Source organism: Aquarana catesbeiana, linkage group LG02, assembly GCF_042186555.1.
Source record: "Aquarana catesbeiana isolate 2022-GZ linkage group LG02, ASM4218655v1, whole genome shotgun sequence".
Classification (NCBI taxonomy): domain Eukaryota; kingdom Metazoa; phylum Chordata; class Amphibia; order Anura; family Ranidae; genus Aquarana; species Aquarana catesbeiana.
Genome location: NC_133325.1, coordinates 429,501,547 through 429,527,920, shown reverse-complemented (window position 1 = coordinate 429,527,920; position 26,374 = coordinate 429,501,547). Strand labels below are relative to the sequence as shown.

The 26,374-nt window shown below is 43.5% G+C and overlaps 1 protein-coding gene across 1 annotated transcript; it reads left to right on the top strand.

Annotated features, from left to right (window-relative positions):
• Window positions 1-3,035: 3,035 nt before the first annotated feature.
• Window positions 3,036-24,382, top strand: UTP11 (UTP11 small subunit processome component). The gene is made up of 8 exons (XM_073615505.1): window positions 3,036-3,217; window positions 6,147-6,208; window positions 10,543-10,645; window positions 11,881-11,994; window positions 13,230-13,323; window positions 13,415-13,545; window positions 18,986-19,096; window positions 24,156-24,382. Exons 1-8 carry the CDS (start codon window positions 3,155-3,157, stop codon window positions 24,237-24,239), a joined length of 762 nt encoding a protein of 253 aa, XP_073471606.1. The 5' UTR covers window positions 3,036-3,154; the 3' UTR covers window positions 24,240-24,382.
• The last annotated feature ends 1,992 nt before the right edge of the window (window positions 24,383-26,374 follow it).

The window sequence follows — 26,374 nt, the reverse complement described above, 5'->3', positions numbered from 1 at the left end:
TACGCGGCTGGGCTCCCAAAAAGTCCCACACATTTGGTATCCCCGTACTCAGGAGAAGCAGCTGAATGTATTTTGGGGTGCAATTCCACATATGCCCATGGCCTGTGTGAGCAATATATCATTTAGTGACAACTTTTTGTAATTTTTTTTTTTTTTTTTTGTCATTATTCAATCACTTGGGACAAAAAAAAAAAATATTCAATGGGTTCAACATGCCTCTCAGCAATTTCCTTGGGGTGTCTACTTTCCAAAATGGGGTCATTTGGGGGGGTTTTGTACTGCCCTGCCATTTTAGCACCTCATGAAATGACATAGACAGTCATAAACTAAAAGCTGTGTAAATTCCAGAAAATGTACCCTAGTTTGTAGGCGCTATAACTTTTGCGCAAACCAATAAATATACGCTTATTGACATTTTTTTTACCAAAGACATGTGGCCGAATACATTTTGGCCTAAATGTATGACTAAAATTGATTTTAATGGATTTTTTTTATAACAAAAAGTAGAAAATATCATTTTTTTTCAAAATTTTCGGTCTTTTTCCGTTTATAGCGCAAAAAATAAAAGCGGCAGAGGTGATCAAATACCATCAAAATAAAGCTCTATTTGTGGGAAGAAAAGGACGCAAATTTCGTTTGGGTACAGCATTGCATGACCGCGCAATTAGCAGTTAAAGCGACGCAGTGCCAAATTGTAAAAAGTGCTCTGGTCAGGAAGGGGGTAAATCCTTCCGGGGCTGAAGTGGTTAAACCTAACAGTATGCGTTAAAAATGGGGGTTTAGTCCACACGCATTTGCAAATGCATGCGTAAGCCACAGTGCCTCGCCACGGCACCCTAGTATCTGAGGTACCTAACACTAACCATGTGCCTCCACTGTGGGGACACTCATAAGTTAGTGTGGACGAGGGAGGGCTTGGTATGGATGTGTGGACGAGGGAAGGCTAGGTATGGATGTGTGGACGAAGGAGGGCTTGGTAAGGATGTGTGGACGAGGGAGGGCTTGGTATGGATTTGTGGACAAGGGAGGGCTTTTTATGGATGTGTGGACGAAGGAGGGCTTGTTATGGATCTGTGGACGAGGGAGGGCTTTTTATGGATGTGTGGATCAGGGAGGGCTTGTTATGGATGTGTGGATGAGGGAGGGCTTGGTATGGATGTGTGGATGAGGGAGGGCTTTTTATGGATGTGTGGATGGGGTAGGGCTTGTTATGGATGTGTGGACGAGGGAGGGCTTGGTATGGATGTGTGGACGAGGGAGGGCTAGGTATGGATGTGTGGACGAGTGAGGGCTTGGTATGGATGTGTGGATGAGGGAGGGCTTTTTATGGATGTGTGGACGAGGGAGGGCTTGTTATGGATGTGTGGACGAGGGAGGGCTTTTTATGGATGTTTGGATGAGGGAGGGCTTGTTATGGATGTGTGGACGAGGGAGGGCTTTTTATGGATGTGTGGATGAGGGAGGGCTTGTTATGGATGTGTGGATGAGGGGGGACTTGGTATGGATGTGTGGATGAGGGAGGGCTTTTTATTGATGTGTGGATGAGGGAGGGCTTGTTATGGATGTGTGGATGAGGGAGGGCTTGTTATGGATGTGTGGATGAGGGAGGGCTTTTTATGGATGTGTGGATGAGGGAGGGCTTTTTATGGATGTGTGGATGAGGGAGGGCTTTTTATGGATGTGTGGATGAGGGAGGGCTTGTTATGGATGTGTGGACGAGGGAGGGCTTTTTATGGATGTGTGGATGAGGGAGGGCTTGTTATGGATGTGTGGACGAGGGAGGGCTTTTTATGGATGTGTGGATGAGGGAGGGCTTGGTATAGATGTGTGGATGAGGGAGGGCTTGGTATGGATGTGTGGACGAAGGAGGGCTTACTATGCATGTGAGGATTTGTGGACAAGGGAGGGCTTACTATAGATGTGTGGACGTGAGGATCTGTGTACAAGCAATTCCACCCTCGTTCTTGTGATGATGGTGGTGCTTTCAATGTCCTGCGCTAACTTATGCTGCTTCTTTTGGCTTGACTTTGCAGAAGCTGTAGTTCGCCTACAGCATAGCTCCCAACTGTCCCTGATTTGAAACAAAGTCCCTCTTTCCTCCTAATTTGTCCCTCATTTTCGTCTGATCTATATACTTGCATAAAAAAGTATGCTTTTTATCTTTCAAAAAGTGTTTCCCAGTGCTAAACCATTCATCCAATTTCTAAATGACTGCATTTGTAAGGGAAGAGTAGTGGTAAAAAAAAAGACTTGTGGGTTTAACTACGGTAATCCATTTTTTTTTATTTTATAACACTCCTTAAGCCTAGGTTCACATTGGAGCGATTTGTCATGCGATTTAGTCGCAGCCTATTGGTGGCAATGGCACTGTTCCAAACGTTGCGACACCGACTTTGGGGCCGATTTGCAAAAGTAGCAAGGTCAGCGCGATTGCAGCTGCTACTTGATAGACATCTGGGTGTGGCTTCATCACAGATGTCTATTGAAGTCGCATCTGAAATCGGCAAAAGTAGTGCAGGAATTACTTTTGCAAATCGGTGTGGTGCCGCAAAATGGTTGTCGCACCAATTGGAACAGTGCCATTGCCTCCACTAGGCTGATCTCTCAAATTCCACGACAAATCGCTCCAATGTGAACCTAGGCTTAAGCATTCACGATAGGGTGTGTATCCTGTACCTACATACTTTTGCTAATAGGTGTCCCTCATTCTCATAAAGTTGGGAGGTATGTATTTTCAGATCATTTCCTTAGACTGCACAATGATTTGTAAAGTACTGGGTCCCCTTGACTGCTCTGTAAAGTTTAGTAAAAAAATGAACGTCTTTTTTTTTTTTTTTTATCTGACAGTCACTTCGTTCTTTGTACTTGCTCAAATATCCCCACATTTCATGCATTTTTCTGTAGCCGCAGCCCTGTGCTGCCAGCCGCTCGCCAACAACAGAAGGAAGGCATCCATATATACAGAACTGTGCCTATTCGGAAAGACCGCCCCCAACAGGCAGCAGCGAGAGGCTCAGCGTGTGGAACGCAGATGAACGGCGCAAGCTGACTTACTGACGTCACGCGCTGCGACGGAAGTATCGGAAGAAGTGAGGCTGTGCTTCTTCCATGCTGGTTGGTGATTGTAAGTGGATAGGGAGCACAGCAAGGCAAAATGTCTGCAGCTTTCAGGAAAGCGTTGAAGTCCCGGCAAAAGAACCATAAAGAGAGATCTCAGGTAAGATTGAAGAGAGGGTTCTGATGAGAAGGGAAGCTGTCTTTCCATTGCCTGCCAGCAGATCAGCACTGGCGTGAGAAATAGGACAGCCTCTCCCTGTTTATAGTCAGTACTGTTTCCTGAAATATCCCTCTGCAGTCACCTTCCAGTCCTCAATGTAATACAGGTCATATAATGTTTGGGAGTCCTTCCTTTTGCAGGGGACAGTCCTTGGTGTTGCAGAGAACAGGGCAGACTTAGAGCTCATTCACACCTTTTGTGTTTGATTTCTATGGGGGTGAATGAACCACAACAAACCAATGATCACACCCATATTTTTATTAGTACGCCACAAGTCATAATGGTTCAATGCTCCACACTTCAGTGCAGATACGTTGTGAACATGCATTGGGGTGTCATTCACAATGAATGGCATTATAGCACCCTGACATATGTTGTGTTACTGCATTGTGCAAGTATGAACAAGTTCTTGGTGTGAGTGCTGTTTTCTGAGCATTTTAGTGTAACGTCCTGGGCTCACAGGAAGTAGGTTGTATAATGCTTGCCCTCATTCTACCTGGAAGAAGAGCTGGGCTAAGACACTATCTGCTGGGGACAGTGCTGGAGAGAGGGTGAGTATAGCAGCAAAAGATGATTTTTATCTTTTTTTTTTTTTTTTTTTTTTTCATTTTTGGATGTGTATGACTTTACTTATTCTGTTATGTAAGGCCCCTTTCACACTATCGGACTGATTGGGTCCACTTGTCAGTTTTTCAGGCCCTCCAGTCTCCTCCATGGAGTTGTGGGTGTCAATGAACATGTATCCGTTGTCACACGCCAACATCCAATCCGTCTGGCGGGTGTAAATGGACAGGTGGCCCGTTTACATCTCACTGCCCATATAGTGGTCACCCAGTGGCTGAAGAGGATGCCTGGGGATCCTGGATGTAGCAGGGGAGAGGGAGTGCATCACCCAGCGCTGGAGAAGAGCTAATTTGTAAGGTAAGTGTTCCATACTGTGCCCTTTTTTTCAATGACAGCTTTCTAGGGATTTCCCTGTGGAAAGGGATCCTCTCATTTCCTGAGTCTACAGGGCAGGAACTGATAGGAAATCATAATAAGACATAAATGGTAATATGAAACTGATGCAGTTTTAACCTTACACTCCTCTATCCAAAATGGGGAAAAATGTTTTGCCTTATATATAGACTATAAAGGGTTAGTTCACACTTAAGGACATTTTCCACAAAACCCCCATTAACTGTAGCATAAAGTCCATGCACCCAAGAACATTACAGTCCACTCTTCAGCTTTTAAAAAAGTGCTTCTTTGACATTTCAAACCTGTAGGCTATACTCAGCCTGTCCACAAAAACTCTCAGTAGGCCACCTACCCAAATAGGATATTACAAGTGTGCTCCCAACACTGAAGTATCAAGTGCTTTAACTTGTTCAAAGATCTTGCACTGTGCATGCGTGGCCTTTGAACAAGGTGGTACACTCAATCCTTTGGTGTTGGGAGCACACTTGTAATGTCTTCCATTTAGGAAGGACCGAGTTGGGGGGCGTCATCCATTTGGAGTTTCTGCGGACTGGATTTGTAGGGCTTTATAGAATGACAAAGGAGCACTTTTTTTTTAAGAGCTGAATAGGGGTTTGTAATTTTTCTGGGATGCTGAAATGCATGGGGGAGGGAAATGCATCATGTGATCAGCATGCAAGTGAGGGGACCTTTTCAGGAGGAGAGGTTTAGCAAGTGTAACCTATGTGTATGTATATAATACATATGCATGTTAGGTGTGTATACTTTTATTCAGCTTGCTTTTGGGTTTACTCCTCTCACTATAGAAAGGAAATGATCCTAGTAATAATGATGTCTACGAGGCCACTTTATAAAACAGTGGTATAGCTTTATTGCAACCATACTGATGCTTAAATGTTCGTTCACACTGCGTGCAAACAGCCATCGGTTTTCACTGTGTTCAGGGGATGGTATGAAGCACTTTTCCTTTTTTTTTTTTAAATGCACAAATTGACACTTCATGTCTCGGCACAGCAGCGTTGTGACATGCGCTGTCATCCAGTGCGCCACAAAAATGCGGTATGTCTGCTTTTTGTTTTTATGAACTGCACCACAATGCACATGACACCAGCACTGTGGTGTAAACATGCCACATAGAAAACAATTTTCTATGTGCCCTTACAGTGATTGGCGTTCATCCAGTGCGGAACACTGCCAGTCATCGTAGATGGTATGAGCAAGCACCAAAAAATATATCCCAGCATACTTATAAAGGACGGTGCTATTCTTTAAAAATGTGCTTTCGCTTCACTTGATTTGGGACGCTAAAGCAAGCAAATCCCTATTCGTGTTAATAAATAGGGAAATAAATACAGGCAGTCCCCGAGTTATGAACACAATAGGGACTATAGGTTTGTTCATAAGTCGACGTTGTTCATAAGTCGACGTTGTTCATAAGTCGCAACACTACATTTGTAAGTGTAACTTCCGGTCAGAACACTGCATTCGTAAGTGTAACTGCCGCCTGTGCAAAGATGTGGGATGTTCCGAGCGCTTGTTATGTTATCTGTGGCATAGTACGGCAGTGTGGGATGTGTTCGGAAGTGCTCGAAAGGTATCCAGGACCCGCATGGAGCACAGGTGGCTGGCATTTGAGGCCGTTCGTAACTCGGGTGTTCGTAACCTGGGGACTGCCTGTAAAAGTGCCAGTAGGAGAAACCCAGTCACATGACCTGTCATCATGTGGCTTGCCTGTTCTCTGTATAGTACTGCAGAACATTTCTTGATAGAACACCCTGTGGCACACGTCCACACTATGGCCCGCATTTTATAAATGACTAGTGAAATAAACACTTACATGTTCCATTGTTATACACTCTCTGTTTTATATAGGGTCCTCCTTTAATTGTTTTCTTTATAATTATTTTAGCCTGGTTTCCGCAGAAATTTGGGGCTTTTGGAGAAGAAGAAAGATTACAAGCTCCGTGCTGAGTAAGTACATTGTTTTGGCTTATAGTAATTGTGCAGTAAGAAAATTTGTTTTAAAAAATGTTAGTAATTTGCTTCGTCCTGGTATTTTCAGGTGGGGAAATAAAAACAGAGGGCTGTCACACAGAGTGGTTTAAAAGGACTTACAGAATTACTCCCAAATGAAACTACATTCAATGAATGAACAGTCTGTGTTGCAGTGATTTCGACAATTTTGTAGTTTAGTTGCGAATGATTTACTTTTGCAAACCTAGCTACAGAATTGCCAACTTCAGTAGTTTATCCTGATTTCCTATACAGTGCCTAATGACCATGGCACACCAGTGTTTTGCAGTTGCATGGAATTATAGCCAATTACAGTATAGCAGAAACTCTGTAAACAGCCTCCAATAGTTTAAAGGGGTTGTTAAGCTATGCTTTTTAATTTTTTTTTTTTTTAAATTACAAACATATCATACTTACCTCCACTGTGCAGCTCGTCTTGCACAAAGTGGCCCCGAATCTTGTCTTCTGGGGTCCCCCGGCAGCTCTCACGGCTCCTCCCCACATCAGATAACCCCCTAGGAGAAGCGCTCTTCCGGGGGGGTTACCTTGCGTGTGCGCTCCCGAGTCCAGCATTTGCGTCCATAGACACGAATGCTGGACTTGACCCTGCCCCCCCAGCGCCTGCATCATTGGATTTGATTGACAGCAGCGGGAGCCAATGGCTGCGCTGCTATCAATCCAATCAAGAGCCGGGACCCTGTGGAGACAGCACGTCACAACCAAGGGAAATTCGGGGCTCAGATAAGTAAAAAGGGGGGGCTGGGGGGGGGCGGTCACTGCAAGGTGTTTTTTCAACTTAATGCATAGGATGCATTAAAGTGGAGTTCCACCTAAAAATGGAACTTCCACTTTTTGGAATCCCCCCCCCCCCCGGTGTCACATTTGGCATCTTTCAGGGGGGAGGAGGGAGCAGATACCTGTCTAATACAGGTATTTGCTCCCACTTCCTGGCATAGATCACCACGGCGTTCGCGGTGATCTACGCCACATCCGTTGCCTACTCTGTCCTCCCCCGCTGTCTTCTGGGAGACAGAAGACCGCAGGGACCAGTGAGGATGCGCAGCGCGACTCGCGCATGCCCAGTAGGCAACCAGGAAGTGAAGTCGCACGGCTTCACTTCCTGATTCCCTTACTGAGGATGGCAGCGGCAGCAGCCGAGAGCCAATGGACAGATCGGCTTCGGGTGCCGACATCGCGGGCTTCCTGGACAGGTAAGTGTCCACATATTAAAAGTCAGCAGCTGCAGTAAGTCAGCAGCTGCAGCTGATCGCGGCCGTTTACCATGTGATCGCTCCGTCAAATGACGGAGCGATCACATGTAAACAAACCGGCGTCATGTCATGACGCCAGTTCCTCCCTCCCCTCTCTGTACCGATTGGTACAGTGCGAGGGGAGAGGGGGAGGGATCGGATGGCAGCACCGCTGTGGGCTGCATGTGCAGTGCTCACAGCGGAGCTCAGTGACCAATAGTCACATCCATCCATCCCTCCATGCTCAGCCATCCCTGCAATACACTCTGCAATATTACCCTGCAATAATACCCTGCAGCAACACCCCGCACTAGTCTGCAACACCCCGCACTAGTCTGCAACACCCCGCACTAGTCTGCAACACCCCGCACTAGTCTGCAACACCCCGCACTAGTCTGCAACACCCCGCACTAGTCTGCAACACCCCGCACTACACCGCAATTTTTAACCAGTTCCCGCCCGCCGTCATATGACGTCCTTGACTTTGTGTGGGGATATCTGAATGATGCCTGCAGCTACAGGCATCATTCAGATATCAGCTTTTTCAGCCAGCGATTCCCTACACCATAAGAATGATCATAACGGCTGTTCCACTGCTTGATCGTTCTTATAAGAGGCGAGAGGGGATGCCCCCCCCCCCCCCTTCCCGCCCCCCTCCGGTGCTTCTACCGACTCCGCTACGATCGAAACCAGGATCGTTTTTTTTTTATTTCAGGCTTCCCAGCCTAGAGGTGAGATGTGGAGTCTTATTGACCCCATATCTCACTGTAAAGAGTACCTGTCATGCCATATTACTATTACAAGGGATGTTTACATTCCTTGTAATAGGAATAAAAGTGATCAAAAAAATTTTTTTTTGGGAAAAAAGTGTCAAACTAAAATAAATAAAGTAAAATGAACAATAAAAAAAAAAAAAAAAATTTAAACGCCCCTGTCCGTGTGCTCGCATGCAGAAGTGAACGCATACGTAAGTCCCGCCCACATATGAAAACGGTGTTCAAACCACACATGTGAGGTATCGCTGCGAACGTTGGAGCAAGAGCAATAATTTTGGCCCTGGACCTCCTCTGTAACTCAAAACATGTAACCAGTAAAAAATTTGAAAGCGTCAACTATGGAGATTTTTAAGTAGCAAAGTTTGGCACTATTCCACGAGCGTGTGCAATTTTGAAGGGTGACATGTTATGTATCTATTTACTCAGCGTAACTTTATCTTTCACATTATGCAAAAACATTGGGCTAACTTTACTATTTATTTATTTTTTTTTTTAAAGCACAAAACAGTTTTTTTTCCAAAAACAACGCGTTCGAAAAATTGCTGCGCAAATACCGCGCAAGATAAAAAGTTGCAACAACCGCCATTGTATTCTCTAGGGTCTTTGCTAAAAAAAATATATATATATATAATATTTTGGGGTTCTATGTAATTTTCTAGCAAATAAATTATTATTTTTACATGTAGGAGAGAAATATAAGAATTGGCCTGGGTGCTCCAGAACGCCTGAAGGTGCTCCCTGCATGTTGGGCCTCAAAATGTGGCCACGCTGTGTAAAAGTCTCACACATGTGGTATTGCCATACTCAGGAGGAATAGCAGAATGTGTTTTGGGGTGTAATTTGTGGTATGCATATGCTGTGTGTGAGAAATAACCTTCTAATATGACAATTTTGTGAAAAAAAAAAAAAAAGTAAAAAAAAATCTTGATTTTGCAAAGAATTGTGGGAAAAAATGACAATTTCAAAAAAACTCACCATGCATCTTTTCAAATACCTTGGAATGTCTTATTTCCAAAAAGGGGTCATTTGGTGGTTAATTGTACTTTTCTGGCATGTTAGGGTCTCAAGGAATTAGATAGGCCGTCAGTACTTCAGGTGTGATCAATTTTCAGATATTGGCACCATAGCTTTTGGACTCTCTAACATTCGCAAAGAACAAATAATATACACCAAGTTGTACTTATTTTTACCAAAGATATGTAGCAGTATAAATTTTGGCCAAAATTTACAAAGAAAAATTACTAATTTGCTAAATTTTATAACAGAAACAAATAAAAATTCATTTTTTTACCAAATTTTCAGTCTTTTTTTCTTTTATAGCGCAAAAAATAAAAAACCCAACGGTGATTAAATACCACCAAAAGAAAGCTCTATTTGTGTGAAAAAAAGGACAAAAATTTCATATGGGTACAGTGTTGTATGACTGAGTAATTGTCATTCAAAATGTGAGAGCACCGAAAGCTGAAAATTGGTCTGGTTAGGAAGGGGGTTTAAGTGCCCAGTGGTCAAGTGGTTAAACACTAAACCTTTTCTGACATTTGTTGTTTTCGAGTTAAAATCATTATTTATTTTTTTTTGCTAGAAAATTACTTAGAACCCCCATTATTTTATAATATTTTTTTTTTTTTTTTTTAAGTAGAGACCTTAGAGAATAAAATGGTGGTTGTTGCAATATTTTATGTCGCACTGTATTTTTGCAACGGTCTTTCAAGTGCAATTTTTTTGGAAAAAATTACTTTAATGAATTAAAAAAAAAAAAAAAAAAAAAAACAGTAAAGTTAGCCCAATTTTTTATTTTTTTTTGTGTAATGTGAAAGATTTTACCTCGTGAGAATCGTGATCTTTATTCTAAGCAAAAAGATTGCGATTCTCGTTTTGGCCAGAATCATGCAGCTCTACTTATTTGTGTTGGAGTACTGGCTGTCAGAACTGACCTCCCGTTTGGTTTTAGAAGTCTGCTGCATGTATGCGCAGGCACATCATACCTGTGACCTTTTTTGGGGCTAATTTAAATGATTTTATCTAGTGTTAGGGGGCTCTATACTCAATCACCATTCTAACATGTTAAAATAGGATTCCTTGTTATGCTGTAGTGTTGTGACAGTGACCACACATATTTTAGATGTCTGCATCAAAGAAGCTGGTTATTAGTTGCAAGTATCTGTAGGGTGCAGTTTATTTTCCCTAACTGTGGATGGCACCACTCAGCATATAGCTATGGTGGGTCTGTTATGTTACTTTTATACATTTATGTTACCGTTTTCAGGGATTTTAAGAAGAAAAGAAACACACTCAATGCCTTACGCAAGAAAGCCCTTGAAAAGAATCCAGATGAATTCTACTTTAAAATGACATCCTCACAATTGAAGGTAAATTATAATTGTTTAACATAACACTAGTGTACAGAAAAATTAAGTGCAGCAGCTGAACTGACTATATGTTATGATCTTGGTTTGGTTTCGGTAAAGCAGCTTTGCACTCTGTCTATAGTTTAGGAGAGAATCTTCTAAATCAGTGGTTCTCAACTCCTGTCCTCAGGACCCACTAACAGGCCAGGTTTGCAAGATAACTGAAATACATCACAGGTGATATAATTTGCTGCTCAGTGATTGCAGCATTCTAGTCTGCATCTCCCCAAGGTAATACTTAACTTCTGGCCTGTTAGTGGGTCCTGAGGACCGGAGTTGAGAACCACTGATCTAAACTATGTTTATTCAAGTGGAAAAGAGGACTGAACTACTTAGGCAAACCATGCATGGCTTGAATTTCAGCTAATTCCTACTGGATTGTCCAAATTTACCCTGCAGGGCTGAACAGATCTTAATGTCTATGGCTAACCTTACTCCTTAAGAAGTGGCATGTCTTTGAGGGGCTGCATTTTCCAACTGCTAAACATGTTCAAGAGGAAGTAAACCCCCCCCCTTGTTGGCTTGTACCTATAGGCAAGCCTATAATAAGGCTTACCTACAGGTACTGTAAATATCTCCTAAACTTGCACAGTTTAAGAGATATTTACTGGATACTGTGACGATTACGTCATCAGTGCATGCGCTCTGAAGGAATGGCCGTCCGTGCCGTTTCTTCAAGGCCTGTGCCGTGACTGTCATCGCAGCTCCGGCCAGTCACACACAGTGCCTGAGCCCACGAACCCGGAAGAAGCACCGGTCAGCGGCGTGTGTTTCATAATCAGCTGGTATACAATGCATACTAGCTCATTATGCCTTTGTGTTGCAGGTTTCTTTTTTGTTTTTTTCACGTGGATTTACAACCTCTTTAAAGCAGATGGTAAAAAAAGACATACAAGATGCACTGATATGTAATGAGATTATTTAACATCTACTAACCTATTGTAGATCTTAAAATATATTATCTTGCAAACTATTTTTAACCTTTGTAAATATAATATGCTTTTTTAAGCTAGGCTAAAAAGTACCAATTTCTGATTTTTCACAGCTCTCACTGAAAGTATGTGATTTAGCATTTTGATTTCATTATTTATTGAAGCATTTGTTTCTGACATGCCCTCAGATATGGATGTAGAGAAAGGTTTGCTTGTTCAAATTATGTCAGGACAGATTTTGAAATCTCATTGTTCTCTTCTAAGGATGGGGCCCATGTGATAAAACAGAAGTCAGAAGAAGTCACTGATGAACAGCTTAAAATTATGAGGACGCAGGACATTAAGTATGTTGAGATGAAAAGAGTATCAGAAGCGAAGGTGAGTCTCCTAAGCTTTAAAGCTGTTTTTACACTGACAGGGGTGCTTACAAGAGTCAGCTTTTATTCATATAAAAACCTTTTATACCAAAAGGAAAAAAAAGTTATGGCAACTGTTAAAATGTTAGCTGGAGTTTGGTTTTATTTTTTTAGTCACTTATGTAAAGTTCATTTCATTTTGGTAGTGCATCTAACAATACCTGCCAGAACCATACGTTTTCAGAAAGCACAGGACCAACAGAATAAACGGTGCTACTGAGTTTGTAGTGCCCATGACAATGTTTATCTAATATTTTTCCATTAGTGCACACAAACACACCATAACTTACAACAGATAAAACTGTATTGAGTAATAAATATTAGTAAATTTACCATTTATACTTTTTGGAAAATGACAAAAATTAAAGGTACACAGAACTGTAAATAAGAAACTTGTGCTAAAAATACTAAGCTGGCTTCGAACCTATGTGGTGTGGTAACACTATGTGCTTCATTGGTGTGTGTTTATAAAGGCAAACACTTTATCAGAAAACAGTGCTTTGCACAGCGTGGCAATGTGCTGTCATGCTTAGCGTTTAAATATTTAAAAAAGTGAAAAAAAAAAAGCACTGCCATGCATTGTAACAATGCACTGCAGTACATGTGTACAATACACAACAATGCTGCTGATTTTGTGCACCATAATGCGTGCCTGCTGGTGTGAAGGGGCCCTTAATGTGTTGGTGCACCAACACCCAACACATGTACTATGGATTACAATAGTGTGTAATATGTGTGTATGGGTGTTTTAGACCTTATTAACATGGTTGCAAATGGCTGTAGAGCATCAGGAAGGAACATGTTTCTACACCTGTGAGTCACAGATGTTTGCGAACAGCCTCAGGCAGCAGTCTGTACAGATTAGCTGTAACCGCACATCTGAAAGTTTACATGCATACAGGGATGGATGAGGGGCCCTGGATGTAGACAATTCGCCTAGGGTTTTTTTTTTGGGGGGGGGGGGGGGATTAGAGGTCTAAACAGACCAAATAGTAATGCAATTGAAAAATGTTGTGTTTTTTTTTTTACGTGCAATATTCATTACAATATTTGATGCCTGCCATGAAGGTTCTTGCTCAGGCCCCTGTTATATGGGGTGACAACTGTTAAAAAGAAGTAGAAGGGATGATATTAAAGCACCACTTCCTATATAGTGCTTGAGCAAACTAAACACAAGGCAAATTTTTGTGTTTGCAGAAAATTGAGCGTTTGAAGTCTGAGCTCCATCTGCTGGATGCTGTAGGAAAACCTTTAAACAAACATACATTCTTTTTGGACACCAAGAAAGAAGGTAAGATATATTTAATGTGGTTACTTAATGCTTGTGTTTTAGGGCCAGTTCTTTTATGCTAACCGGTAACTGGCTTCTGTTTGTGTTTTAGTGCGAAACTTTGACTTGGCAGCTCAACTAAACACAGCTCCTGAATTGGTGAACAGAGTTTATAACAGACCAACGCTGGAAACGTTACGCAAGCAGACAGTGAAGGGACTTGAAAACTCCAAACAGTTAAAGGTAAGAATGTTTGCCACTTAAATGTGTTGATTGATAGGCTTAATTTGCTTGCATGTAATAAAATTGTGTGGTAATTGCTTGCATCCTTTAAAAGTGACTAAATTTACTGACCACCTTGAAATACCAGATCTTTGGCTTCAGTATTTTGAGCTACTGATTTTAAAAAACTTTGTTCAGTCCAGTGACTTGGGAGCAGTTGACGTTTAAGCGAGGTACGCAATAGAAAGCTCTCTCAAGACAGGTTTCCTGCAGGATTAAATTCCTTCTGGCTATATGTTCAAGCGCTAATAGTCTCTACAGGACACAGTGGTGAAATAGGAATTGGCTGAGGGAACCAACCCAGGCAGTGGGCGAATGTGCAAAACATTTTCAGCATATTAGTCTCTGCAACAAAGCAGATTAGCCTTTTTCTTTAGAGACTGGGCTTTTTAAAATCACTTATACATTTTGACAGTTGTTTTACCTCCATCACTGTAGCCAGCCAAGCCAGAGGGTAATGCACATATTCTGGCTGCTCGACCTCAGAGGAGTAAAGGAATGCTGGTGTGTAAACTGGCTAGCAAGTGCTGTGTACTATAGGGGCCGTCTACCTACTTGCATGGATATGGGAAAATGAGCTTTGTGCTTTGGGAAGGATACTGAGACGCAACCAGGGTATATCCTGGATGTAATATTTTGGTGGTTTAACATGCTCCGCTAGCTACTCAGTACTTGAAGCAGAATCCTAGAGCAGTGAAACAAGAAGTTGCAGATATATAGGTTACAAATACAAAAGTTGTATGTCCAAGATATTTCCAGAACTGTTTTGTTATCTAAATTTTTTTCTTTTTCGTACATCACGGGAAACAGAGCTGCATAGTAATAGCTATGTGGGTTATAGGCCTACCTTCAGGTGATGGACACTAGCACACCCAAGACAGGAAGTCCCCTCCCCTATATAACCCCTCCCATGCCGGGAGTACCTCCGTTTTTTCGCCAGTGTCTAAGGTGTTGGTCACGGTTAAAGAAGCTCCGCTGGAGGATCTTTCAGGATCAAGCGACCTACGCTACCGGATCCATCCAAAGTACCTTTGCGGCCAAAGTAGATGGTACCCGGGCCTCGCAGAAAGAAGAACATCATCTTGTAGAGATATAAGCTAATGGAGGGACACAGAAGCGCTGGGGGAACATAGTGGTTGATGCTGGCCTTTCCAGGGACACATTTACTTGCATCAGGCGGAACGTTGGATAGCAGCATTGATTGCTGGACTATAGTTCTGCAGTGGATGCGTTTTTTGTGTATTACCTCTGCTTTTGTGCTTAGGACTATGCCTTCCAAGAATTCAGGGACAAAGGCTGCTAAGACGGGGGCGGGTTCTGCAAAAAAGACTTCACAGTGCCATCCTCTCCAGAAAATCCAGATGTGGCTGACCAGGGTGAGTCATCGAGCCTGTCGGGTGCTCCAGCCGTCTTCCCAGGGTGGAAGGAAATGCGGTAGGTCTCCCTCTCCCGCTCCCGAGTCCTCAGGCTGCACAACAATAGTGGCCAGTAGAGGATGATTCTCCCTCAGGGGGTAAAAAAGAGGGACAGACTGAGGAATCAACTGTGGAAGAACCCTTTTCAGCCTCGCAATCTGAAAAGTTACTAGTGCAATCCCTTACAGAAATGGTTCGTGCGGCATTTAAATTGCCCTCAACAGAACCAGCGGAAAGACATGTTTCTTCCCTGGGTTCCTTAAAGGCACCGCAGGCCAGACATGCGTTTCCTGTTCATCCTCTGTTAGAACAGCCTATATATGAAGATTGGGATCATCCAGATAAGCATTTTCTTCCCCCTAAAGAAATTCTCTGCACTTTATCCCATAAAAAAGAGAAATTCACAAAAAAGTGGAGTGTGCCAGCAGTTGACGCTGCTGGCCCCTGAGCTTTCCCTCTTGACCCTGACGGCGGAGGCCGTCGTGCCTGGCTAGAGGCTGATGCCCCTGGTGCTGGAAAGGAAGCCCCTACCCCTACAAAACAAGAGTCCCAAGGCCACCTTATGAGGGGGCGCCCCCGCTTGATCGAGTGGAGGGAAGGCTTCGGCAGTTCTCAGGAACTTGGCAAGAGGAGATCCAGGACAGATGGGTCATCTCTACTGTATCTCTAGGTTACAAGCTGAAGTTGCGAGAGTTTCCACCACCTCGCTTTCTGAGATCAAGTATTCCCAAAGATCCAGTAAAGAGAAGATTTCTATTTCTGGCACTAAGCCGGTTGTTGTCTCAAGGGGTAATCGTAAAGATTCCCACGGAGGAGCATGGCTTTGGGGTTCTATTCAAATCTCTTCACGGTACCAAAGCCAAATGGAGATGTCAGACCCATCCTAGATCTCAAGGTTCTAAATCAATTCTTAAAAGTCCGCTTCTTTCGCATGGAATCAATCCGGTCGGTAGTCTCCACCCTTCGGGGGGGGGGGGGGGGAGAACTGCTTGCATCAATCGACATCAAAGACTCATATCTGCATGTGCCTATTTTCCCCGTTTACCAGAAGTTCCTGCGGTTCGAGGTGGAGCAGCACCATTATTAGTTTGTAGCCTTACCCTTTGGTCTAGCTACTGTACCTCGGGTGTTTACAAAGATTCTGGCCCCACTCCTAGCCAGGCTGAGGGCTTGGGGTATAACAGTAATGGCGTACCTGGACGATCTGCTGCTGGTAGATCAGTCGGTAGCCCGCTTGAACCAGGGTGTGCTCAGCACAGTCAAGTATCTGGAATACTTGGGTTGGATTCTCATTCTAGAGAAGTCGTCCCTATGACCAGTGAAAAGGCTGCAGTACTTAGGTCTGGTCATAGATACAGACCAGAGGAAGGTATTTTTGCCTCAGACAAAAGTCACCTCCTATAAGAGAACTGGTCCAGGTGGTCAAGACGAAAAAGGATCCCTCCATTCGCCTTTTGTATGAGGTTGTTAGGGAAGATGGTGGCTTAATTCGAAGCCGTTCTGTATGCCCAATTTCTTTCAAGACGGTTGCAAAACAGTATCCTCTCCGCCCGGAACAAGAAGATCCAAGCTCTAGACTTTCCGATGTGTCTGGCCCCAAGGGTGCGTCAAAGCCTCTGCTGGTGGTTGATGCCCAGAAATCTGCAGAAGGGGAAGTCTTTCATTCCAGTTACCTGGAAGGTGGTAACAACAAATGCCAGCCTTTTAGGTTGGGGAGCAGGTGGTCCGTAATCAAGAAGATCTTGCCCATCAACATCCTGGAAATTCAGGGGGCTTGCCTGGCCCTGAGGGCCTGGACGCTCAAGCTACAGGATCGTCCTGTCAGGATTCAATCTGACAATGCCACAGCAGTGGCCTATATCAATCACCAAGGGGCACCAGGAGTGCCCAGAGGGAGGTGAACCAGATCCTGGCCTGGGCAGAGAAGCATGTACCTTTTTGCATATCTGTGGTTTTTATTCCAGGAATAGAGAATTGGCAGGCAGACTTGTTAAGTCGCCAGCAGTTGTCTCTGGGGGAGTGGCCTCTTCATCCCGACAACTTCCTGGCCATATGCCAAAGATGGGGGACCCCGGACATAGATCTGTTGGCGTCCAGGTTTAACAAGAAAGTGAACAACTTCGTGTCACGGACAAGGGACCCACTCTCATACCGGATGGATGCGTTGATAATTCCTTGGGATCAGTTTTCACTAATTTATGCGTCCCCCCCCCCCCCCCCCCCCTCCCACAATTCAGCTGTTGTCACGGCTTCTTTGCAGGATCAAGGTGGAAGGGAAGCCGGTGATTCTTGTAGCCCCGGTGTGGCCCCGAAGGTCCTGGTACGCAGAAGTCGTAAAGATAACTATGGGGGACCCATAGACCCTTCCACCTCGTCCAGATCTGCTCTCGCAGGGCCCAATATTCCACCCTTCCTTACAAACTCTAAATTTAACGGTTTGGCTATTGAATCCCACATTCTAAGGAATCGGGGGCTTTCTGGGTCGGTAGTATCTACCCTGGTTAATGCAAGGAAGCCGGCTTCCAGAGTCATATATTATTATATTATAGAGTCTGGAAGGCATATGTGTCTTGGTGCGAGGCCAAGGGTTGGCATCCTTGTAAGTATGTCATAAGTAGAATTCTTGCCTTTCTACAATTGGGCGTGGAAATTAAGCTGGCCTTGAGTACTATCAAAGGTCAGGTCTCGGCCTTGTCGGTATTGTTTCAAAGACCGCTGGCTACGCATTCTTTGGTTTGGGCCTTTATACGGGGGGGGGGGGGGGGCTGGGGTGTAACGTGGATCAATCCGCCAGTTAAGTCACCCTTGTGTCCATGGGACTTGATTTTGGTTCTGTCGGCATTGCGAAAACAGCCCTTTGAGCCTTTACGCCATATCCCCTTCGTCCTTTTGACTAGGAAATTGTTTTTTCTGGTGGCTATATCCTCTGCTAGAATGGTATCAGAATTGGCTGCTCTTTCTTGTAAAGAGCCATATTTGATTATTCATAAGGATAAGGTGGTATTGCATCCTCATCCAACCTTTCTGCCTAAAGTAGTGTCAGGTTTTCATTTGAACCAAGATGTGGTTCTCCCTTCATTTTTTTTTTTCCAGAACCTAGTTCTGCAGAAGAGAAGTCATTACATTCTTTGGATGTAGTGGGAGCAGTTAAGGTTTATCTGAAGGCTACTGCTCAGATCCGGAAAATGGATGTTTTATTTGTGCTGCCAGAAGGGCCCAGGAAGGGGCAGGCAGCATCAAAATCTACTATTTCCAAGTGGATTCAGCAAGTTATTGTTCAGGCTTATGGTTCGAAAGGGAGAGTTCCACCTTTCCAAATTAGAGCACACTCTACCAGAGCAGTTAGTGCTTCATGGGCAGTGCATCACCAAGCCTCCATGACTCGGATCTGCAAGGCCTCAACCTGGTCTTCAGTACATACATTCACTAAATTCTATCAGTTGGATGTAAAAAGGCATGAGGATATTGCCTTAGGGCGCAGTGTGCTGCAGGCTGCAGTATAGGTCCTCACGTCTGATGGCACCCTGCTTTTATTTTGGTGTCTCCCTCCCCTCAAATGGCATTGCTTTGGGACATCCCACATAGTTATTACTATGCAGCTCTGTGTCCTGTGATGTACGAAAAAGAAAATAGGATTTTTATAACAGCTTACCTGTAAAATCCTTTTCTTCGAGTACAACACGGGACACAGAGCCTCCCGCCCCTCTTCTTGGGATACTTATTGCTTTGCTACAAAAACTGAGGTACTCCTGGAATGGGAGGGGTTATATAGGGGAGGGGACTTCCTGTCTTGGGTGTGCCAGTGTCCATTACCTGAAGGTAGGCCTATAACCCACGTAGTTATTACTATGCAGTCCTGTGTCCCATGATGTACACGAAGAAAAGGATTTTACAGGTAAGCTGTTATAAAAAAAATCCTATTTTTGTCTGACTTTACTAACTATGTAACTGCAGATAAATTGCTTGCTTTTTCTTTTGAAAAACAGAAGCTGGCTAAACAGAGGCAGCAACAGTACTCCCTACTTAACCAAAGAATAGAACGAGAAAAAAAAATGTTTGTGGTCTCTCAGAAAATACAGAGCCGGAAAGATCTGCTGGTAAGGAAATCGCATTGCTGTTCTGTACCTGTTACAGTAGTCATGAAATATGCATAGTACAATGAGAACTTATTTTTTTGTGTAATGGAGTAGTCCTCTATCTTCAGATATTTCTCATGGGATATATATTTTTTCTTTTTTTTTTATCTAGAGTGGGTGCACTCCAGTACAGGAGGTTCAGCCTGCTACTTCTACCAGTGCTGTTCTCAACCTATGCTTGTTTAGGGTCCCCAAGACTGTCAAAACCTTTCAGTAAACCCTTTCTATCCCGTTTCCTTTACAAGGGCAACCATCCATCCAATGCAGGCTATCAGTCAAACTTTACCTGTTTGAGGAGAACTTTGTTAAAAGGTTGTAAGCTCTAATGAGCAGGTCCCTCTGATTCCTCCTGTATTGATTTGTGTTGTAAGTGTACTGTCTGCCGGCATGTTGTAAAGCGCTGTGTAAACTGTTGGCGCTATATAATTCCTGTTTAATAATAATATTAATAATAAAAGGTGGGCTGCCCTTGCTGTGTACCTAGCATATCCACGCCTTTAAAGTTTGTTTGTTTGTTTGTTTTTTTGTTTTATTTATATCTATACAAAATATTTTGCTTTTTCATTTCACTTTTAAACTGAATAGGTTGTTTTACACAGTGATTGTTTACAATCACTTTAAGCCTGTTGAGGGGGAACATGTGTAAGGTTTGCAGACATTTGGACAGCCAGCATTTCGGATGCTTGGGAGACAGAGGTTGTTTACAGTGAGCTACAAGCTAGAATTCCATTCTCAGCCCTCTCATTTATGTCTTCCAAAATGCCTGTGTTACTAGATACGTAAAAGATCTCCATGCAGCCCTTGCTGATCTTCTGGAATAAGGGATCATTGCCCCAGTAACTGTGGAGGATTGTTTTTAGGGGTTTTACAATCTGTTCAGTCTTTTAGATCCAAAGGGGGCATCTGCCCTATCACTGATCTCAAGGCACTAAATGTCTTCATTCAGGCCCATAAATTCGACATGGAATCCGCCAGGTCTGTCATGTTCTCTGTGGACATCAAGGATGTATGTCCCCTTTTTACCAGCGCATGAGCAGTTCCTTCGTGGCCCTACCACTTGGCTTTTTTTTTTTTTTTGTGCCTGTTTATCAAATCTCGGGGCCTAGGGCCTTTTGCTTGCCCTGCTTCACTCCCAGGGCATCTTTTGTGATATAGTGAAGGAACAGTTGTAAAAAGTTCTGGCTGACAATATGACTCAAAGTTCAGACCTTGTGAAGGTTTGGCTGGGTCCTGAGCCTTCAAACCCACCTTCAAGGAAAGGAAAAATACTCCCTTGTAGTGGGGTTGCCCCAAAGGTTAAATGCTCATTTTGGTTTAAGGGGCTGCTAAAATCTGTTTTTACTTACCTGATCCTCCACCCCCCAACAAATTGACTCATCATTTGGAGTATCTGGGTCTTCTAGACACTGGAGATATTCACTTCTCCCAGACTGAGACTATTTATCCCAGGAGTCACCTGGCTCTTCCCCTCTGCAGGGAGTTCTGGGACTGATGATTGCCTCCTTCAAGGCAGTCCTATTTGCCCAGTTCAACTCCAGGCCCCTATAACTTAACATCCTGTCATTGTGGGACAAGTCAATTCAGTCCTTTGACAGACTGAGTTGCCTCGCACTGAAGACTGGGTTGTCCCTGTTTTAGTGTCTCAGGGTTCCTATTCTGAAGTTGGGTAATCCCTTTCTTTTGATCTCTTGAAACATCCTCACGTGGATGTCATCCTGTTGGGATGGGGCGAAGTCCTAGACACCCAATTAACACTCTGGAACTTCTTGCAGTTTGGTTTTACCTGCAATGCTGCACACCCTGACTGGATGGCCATCCAATCAGGATTCAGTCCAACATTGCCACACGAGTGGTGTACATTAGCCATTGGGAAAGAACCAGATGTCTGGCCACGCTATGAAAGGTAGTAATGATTTTGTCCTGAGCAGAACTACTTCCAGTCTTGTCTGCTGTTTACATTGTAGGCATGGAGAATTGGAAGACGTACATCCTTAGCCAACAGCTAATGGACCTAGGTGAATGGCCCCTACATCCAAAGGTGTCCAGGACCTCGAAAGGTGGGGACATCGAATGTGGACCTCCTAGCTTTCAGGCTCAACCACAACTGGACAGAATTTATTTATTTTTTTCAGGTTCCAGATGTAGTACTCTGACGTGATCAGACTCCTGGTAGATGCTCTGTGGGCTCTTCCAGTTCATTTTGATCTTCTGTCCCAGGGACTGGTTTACCATCTTCCCTCATGGACACATTCTTACGATGGTAAAGGCTAGGGAGTCTACTTCCCACAAGATTTACAATCTTGCTTGGAAGGCATATGTTGCTTGGTACAAGGAAAGAAACTTTTATCTTAGAAAGTTCTCTGTGGGATGAATCCTGGCCTTTTTTTGTATATGGTCCTTCATCAGCATTTGGTCATGTGAATCATCAAAGGGCGATCCTGTTCCAGAGATTGCTGACTTCACACTCCTTAATTAAATCATCTGCACAGGATATCTCTCATGGTTTCCCCTGTAAGCCAGCCTGTGACATCGATCTGAATTCGGTTCTTCTGTGCTCCAAAAACCACTCTTTGTACCTATTGGGGATATTTCCCTTTTCAACTCTCAATCCTAAGGTTGTGTTCCTTGTTGCCATTACCCCGTGTGTCTGAGCTGACAGCTTTGTCCTTTAAAAAACCCTTTCTGGTCCTACACAGGGGCAAAGTTGGTATTGAGAGCCGCCTTCTTTTTTATATTGTTGTTTTAGCTTTTCACATCAACCAGAACATTGTGCTTCCGGCCCTCTTTCCTGCTCCAACTAATCGGAAAGCTTTACCTCCATTGCCTGGATGTAGTTCACGCTGTGCGTGTCTATCTCGCAGCCACTCCTTCCATTAGAAAGACTGACTTTCTTTTTCATCCCATATAGTCTCTGTAAAAGGGCACCAGCTTTCTAGTTCCATTTCAAGGTGGCTCAGACAGATGATCATTCTGGCTTTTGGTCTTCCGGCCTTACCTGTTAAGGCACCCGCAATTAGATTTGTGATTTGCTTTTTGACATCCGGCTGTTTCCCATATTTGCAAGGCTGCTTTCAGGTTTTACTGGGTGGGTGTTTAGGCCTTATTTTATGGCAGCTTTGGGCATAAGGTCTCTGTTTTTTAAAACTGCAGGAGATCCCCCAGTTTTCTTTTGGCCTGTTAGTCTTTTGTTCAGTTGGACATCCCAACAATCACTGAATTCTTGTGTCCCTCAAACGAGAGAGAAATTGAATTTTTGTACTTGCCATAAAATCTTTCTTGGACTCCATTGAGGGACACATCTGTGTCTTATGAGCAGGCTTTTGGTACCGGTTTCCACCAAATTGAGGCATGCTGGGACTACGATGGGTTATACGGGACTGTCCACTGTTTTTTTGTTTTATTTTTTGCCTGTGTTAAAATCCTCGTATAGGTGGTCGTATATCCCAGCAATCTCCAAATTCATGTGTCCCTAATAAACGAGTAATGGATGTTATGGTAAGTGCAAAAATCACATTTCAGTACATCTCCGTAATACAAGCGCAATTCCTCATATGACACTGATGTTCCTGTATATCCAAAGGTGATCTTCTTGAAATAATACGTGTGTGTGTGTGTGTGTGTGTGTGTGTGTGTGTGTGTTAAAGGGTTAGTTCACATTTACAGAAAAAATGTAAAGGTGAAGTAACACTGGACAACACCTCCTATGCCCCCCCCCATTAGACTGCGGACACGGTACAGGAGATGGTCAGAGACTGCGGACACGGTACAGGAGATGGCCAGAGACTGTGGACACAGTACAGGAGATGGTCAGAGACTGCAGCTTCACCAGTGCCAGTCAGATGCAGCCAGCCTGTGTCCCCAGTAGTGCAGCCAGCCTGTGTCCCCAGTAGTGCAGCCAGCCTGTGTCCCCAGTAGTGGCCTCTGGCCCCAGTAGTGCAGCCAGCCTGTGTCCCCAGTAGTGGCCTCTGGCCCCAGTAGTGCAGCCAGCCTGTGTCCCCAGTAGTGGCCTCTGGCCCCAGTAGAGCAGCCAGCCTGTGTCCCCAGTAGTACAGCCAGCCTGTGCAGGGGAAGAGAGAGGAGAGCTGCCGCCTGGTTGATTATAGCGCCGGGAACATCACAACTTTCATTTCAATAGCTGTGTTCCCCGCCACACATACAGCCCCTCCCCCTTGTCCGGGCACTTTGATAGACAGATCAGCCGTCAAATCCTGGGTCGGGTGATCTGTCTATCAAAGTTCCCCGGACAAGGGGGAGGAGCTGTATGTGACGGCGCACGGAAGGGAACACACAGCTATTAAAATTAAAGCAGTGATCTTCCCGACGCTCTAATCAAGCAGGCAGCGGAGGCTCTCCTCTCTTCTGCGCTATAGGACACCCCCTATAGGACCTCCTATAGACCTGGAAATGAAGCAATGCGTTCTAGGCTTGGTAGAAGGAGAGGGAAACCCAGGAAACACCCAAAGTCCCAACTCTGAGATGCCTATTTCAAGCAAGGAAGCTGATTGCCCAGAGATGGCAAGCGGCTCTACCTCTGTCCAGTATGGAATGGGAACATGGTGTGAATGAGATAATCCTGAAGGGAAAAAGCGATATATGTTGGGCAAGGTAGATTAAAGAAATAATAAGATCTGGAAACCTTGGTGGGATGCAAGAGGTATTAACATTTAAGTAAAGGGGAGTGTAAAAGTATAGAGAAGATGTGAAGTAATCTAATGAGATGTAAGACGAGTATAAATGAGTGTAAGGGGATAGATGAGATGAATGGCTGTGATAGTGAGAGGCGGCTGGATCAGTATAGAGAAGAGTTGTGGGTAATAGAATGGGATGTATGAATGATAAACCCCCATCCTGGAAACACTTGTGGCACTAGCTTCTAATAGATTTTTTTTTTTTACCCTTAGTGGTGGGGGGGGATTAAGAGGGGGGGGGGGTTGGAAATTGGGTCATGAATGTAATTTTGTATAATGAAAATGTTTCTATAAAGATTAAAGACTCTCATAGTTGAATTTGTTTTATTTAGGACAAAAGACATAAAGTGAAAGTGAAGAAAGAAACTGTAAATTCTGCAGCAATATACAAGTTTAAAAAGCAGAGAAAACGATAACAAGATCAAGAAAGAACACTGTTTGCTATTGAAGAGATGAATGAAGTCTTTATAGGAATGCATGTTTCTTTTCATTTGTGTCCAAAAATATTGTTATCATCTGTACAGGAGATATATACAATAAAAGATCATAGGTAAATTTACAGCATAGCATGTACATGGGTTTTTTTGATTTTTGTACTGTAAAAGTCGATTCACAAAATATCACAGGTTATCTTTCATTAAAGCTGAATTCTGGGCTTGTACACCTCTATTTTCATCTTTTCACTGTAGTAAGCAAAAGGAGTTCTTCAGGCCAACCTATGTCTCCTCGTATCTTCCATAAAGCTACCATTATACAGGCCATTCTTTTGATTGTCTAGCAGTAATGATCTGAGTAGTTCTGTAGCTGAGGACTGGAATTGTAAATGTCCCTTTTTATTAATCTGCAATTAAAAGTCGCCCCAAAAAAGATGTCTGTGGTAAACGCGAAATAAGGCATGACGCTGGTGTGTTCTTGGTTTGTTTTTGTTTTTTTTGTCACTCCTGTCCTGGCCAACTTGGCCTCTACCACAAGGATTGCTTCCGTCACTACCACACGCTAGTGAACTATTTAGTGTAGTGTACAGCATGACACAAAAATCAGCTGCCGCACTGATCCGTGTATTCTGACAGCAGCAGGGTGTTGCTCTCAGAATACATACATCAGTGCCTGCAGTGCTGCAGGGGGAGATTTCTCCATGCATTGGAAAAAAAAACATGTATGCCCAGCATTAGAAGCGTGGGGTGGTCAGCAGGCGGTAGCTCTTATGCTTTGGCATATACTTTTTTTGGCAAAGATTTCTTCAGCCACATTGATCGATGTGAATGGAGGAATCTGTTATGTTCTTGAAAGAATGCCCAAAATTAGAGTGGGGACATTCCATGGCTAAACTTCGAATCAACTTCAATTTCCCCACACTACTTACAAGGTTTATTATGGTCCAACCTAAACTCTTATCATAAAATCCTTAAATTAAACAACATTGTAGCCCATTCTTTCCAAATGTGGCTCAAAGTAAATAAAACCTTTAAACTATCATCAGACACCCCCTCTAGCATCCTTTCTAGGTAATTCTAGATTATCACAAAACCGTAACAATAACAACTCATTCCCTCACTGGCGAAAACAACAATCTGACCACTCTGAGATCACTGAACTCAAACAAGATGTTCCCTTCCTTTCCCTCCCTGCAATTTAAATACAATTTTCCCTCCTCTGAACTCCCAATTTACCTCCAGATCAAAAACTCCTACCCAGAGTATTACTCATTAGTCATCCAATCCCAAACAAGTTTATTTGAGCACATTTGTATATATCCCTTGAGAGACACGGGCTTGATTTCCCTGCTTTATGGATATCTTAATAATCTTACGATGCCTGAAAAATCTAGCCCAATGCTACACTGGGAAGCAGATGTAGACAGTCCTATCCCCATAGAAACTTGGAACACTATGATAGATAATCTTCGCAAGTGTAATCTAGCAGCTTCTTTTAGAGAATCTCCAATGACACTATTCTCCAGACTATATTTGACCCCCTTGAAAATCCACTCCTTTTATCCAGCGGCCTCTCCATGCTGTTTCAGGGGCTGCGCTGAACCTGGCACATATCTTTATCTTTTGGAGCTGTAAACACCTTGAACCGATGTGGAGAGCTGCTGCTAGGAAGATAGAATTCGTTTGTAAAAAAGAACATCAACCTCTCACCACAAATATGCATATTGTATGCAACAATTCCTGATATACCACCTTCTTGTATTAGACTGATTCACTCCTTATTCGGTTCTATTCAATGGATGATAGCCCTTAATTGGAAATCCAACAACTTACCATTGACTCGGGTCCTGTTCAGGATGGAATTGCTTACAAAAATCTGAGAGAATTCACCACACTTTGCATGATAGTATGCATACTTTCAACAAAAAATGTATTTACTGGATTTGATCATTTAAACTCCATACTGTTATGATTTGCTTATCCCATACCAACTCTTAGATACTTTTGCCAATACTTTCATTACCCTCCCATGGCTTTACTTTTCATCTCTACCCAGCATTACGATGTATGAGGTTATGTTTTCTCTTTCTCGCAACTGGCTATATATTTTGTATACC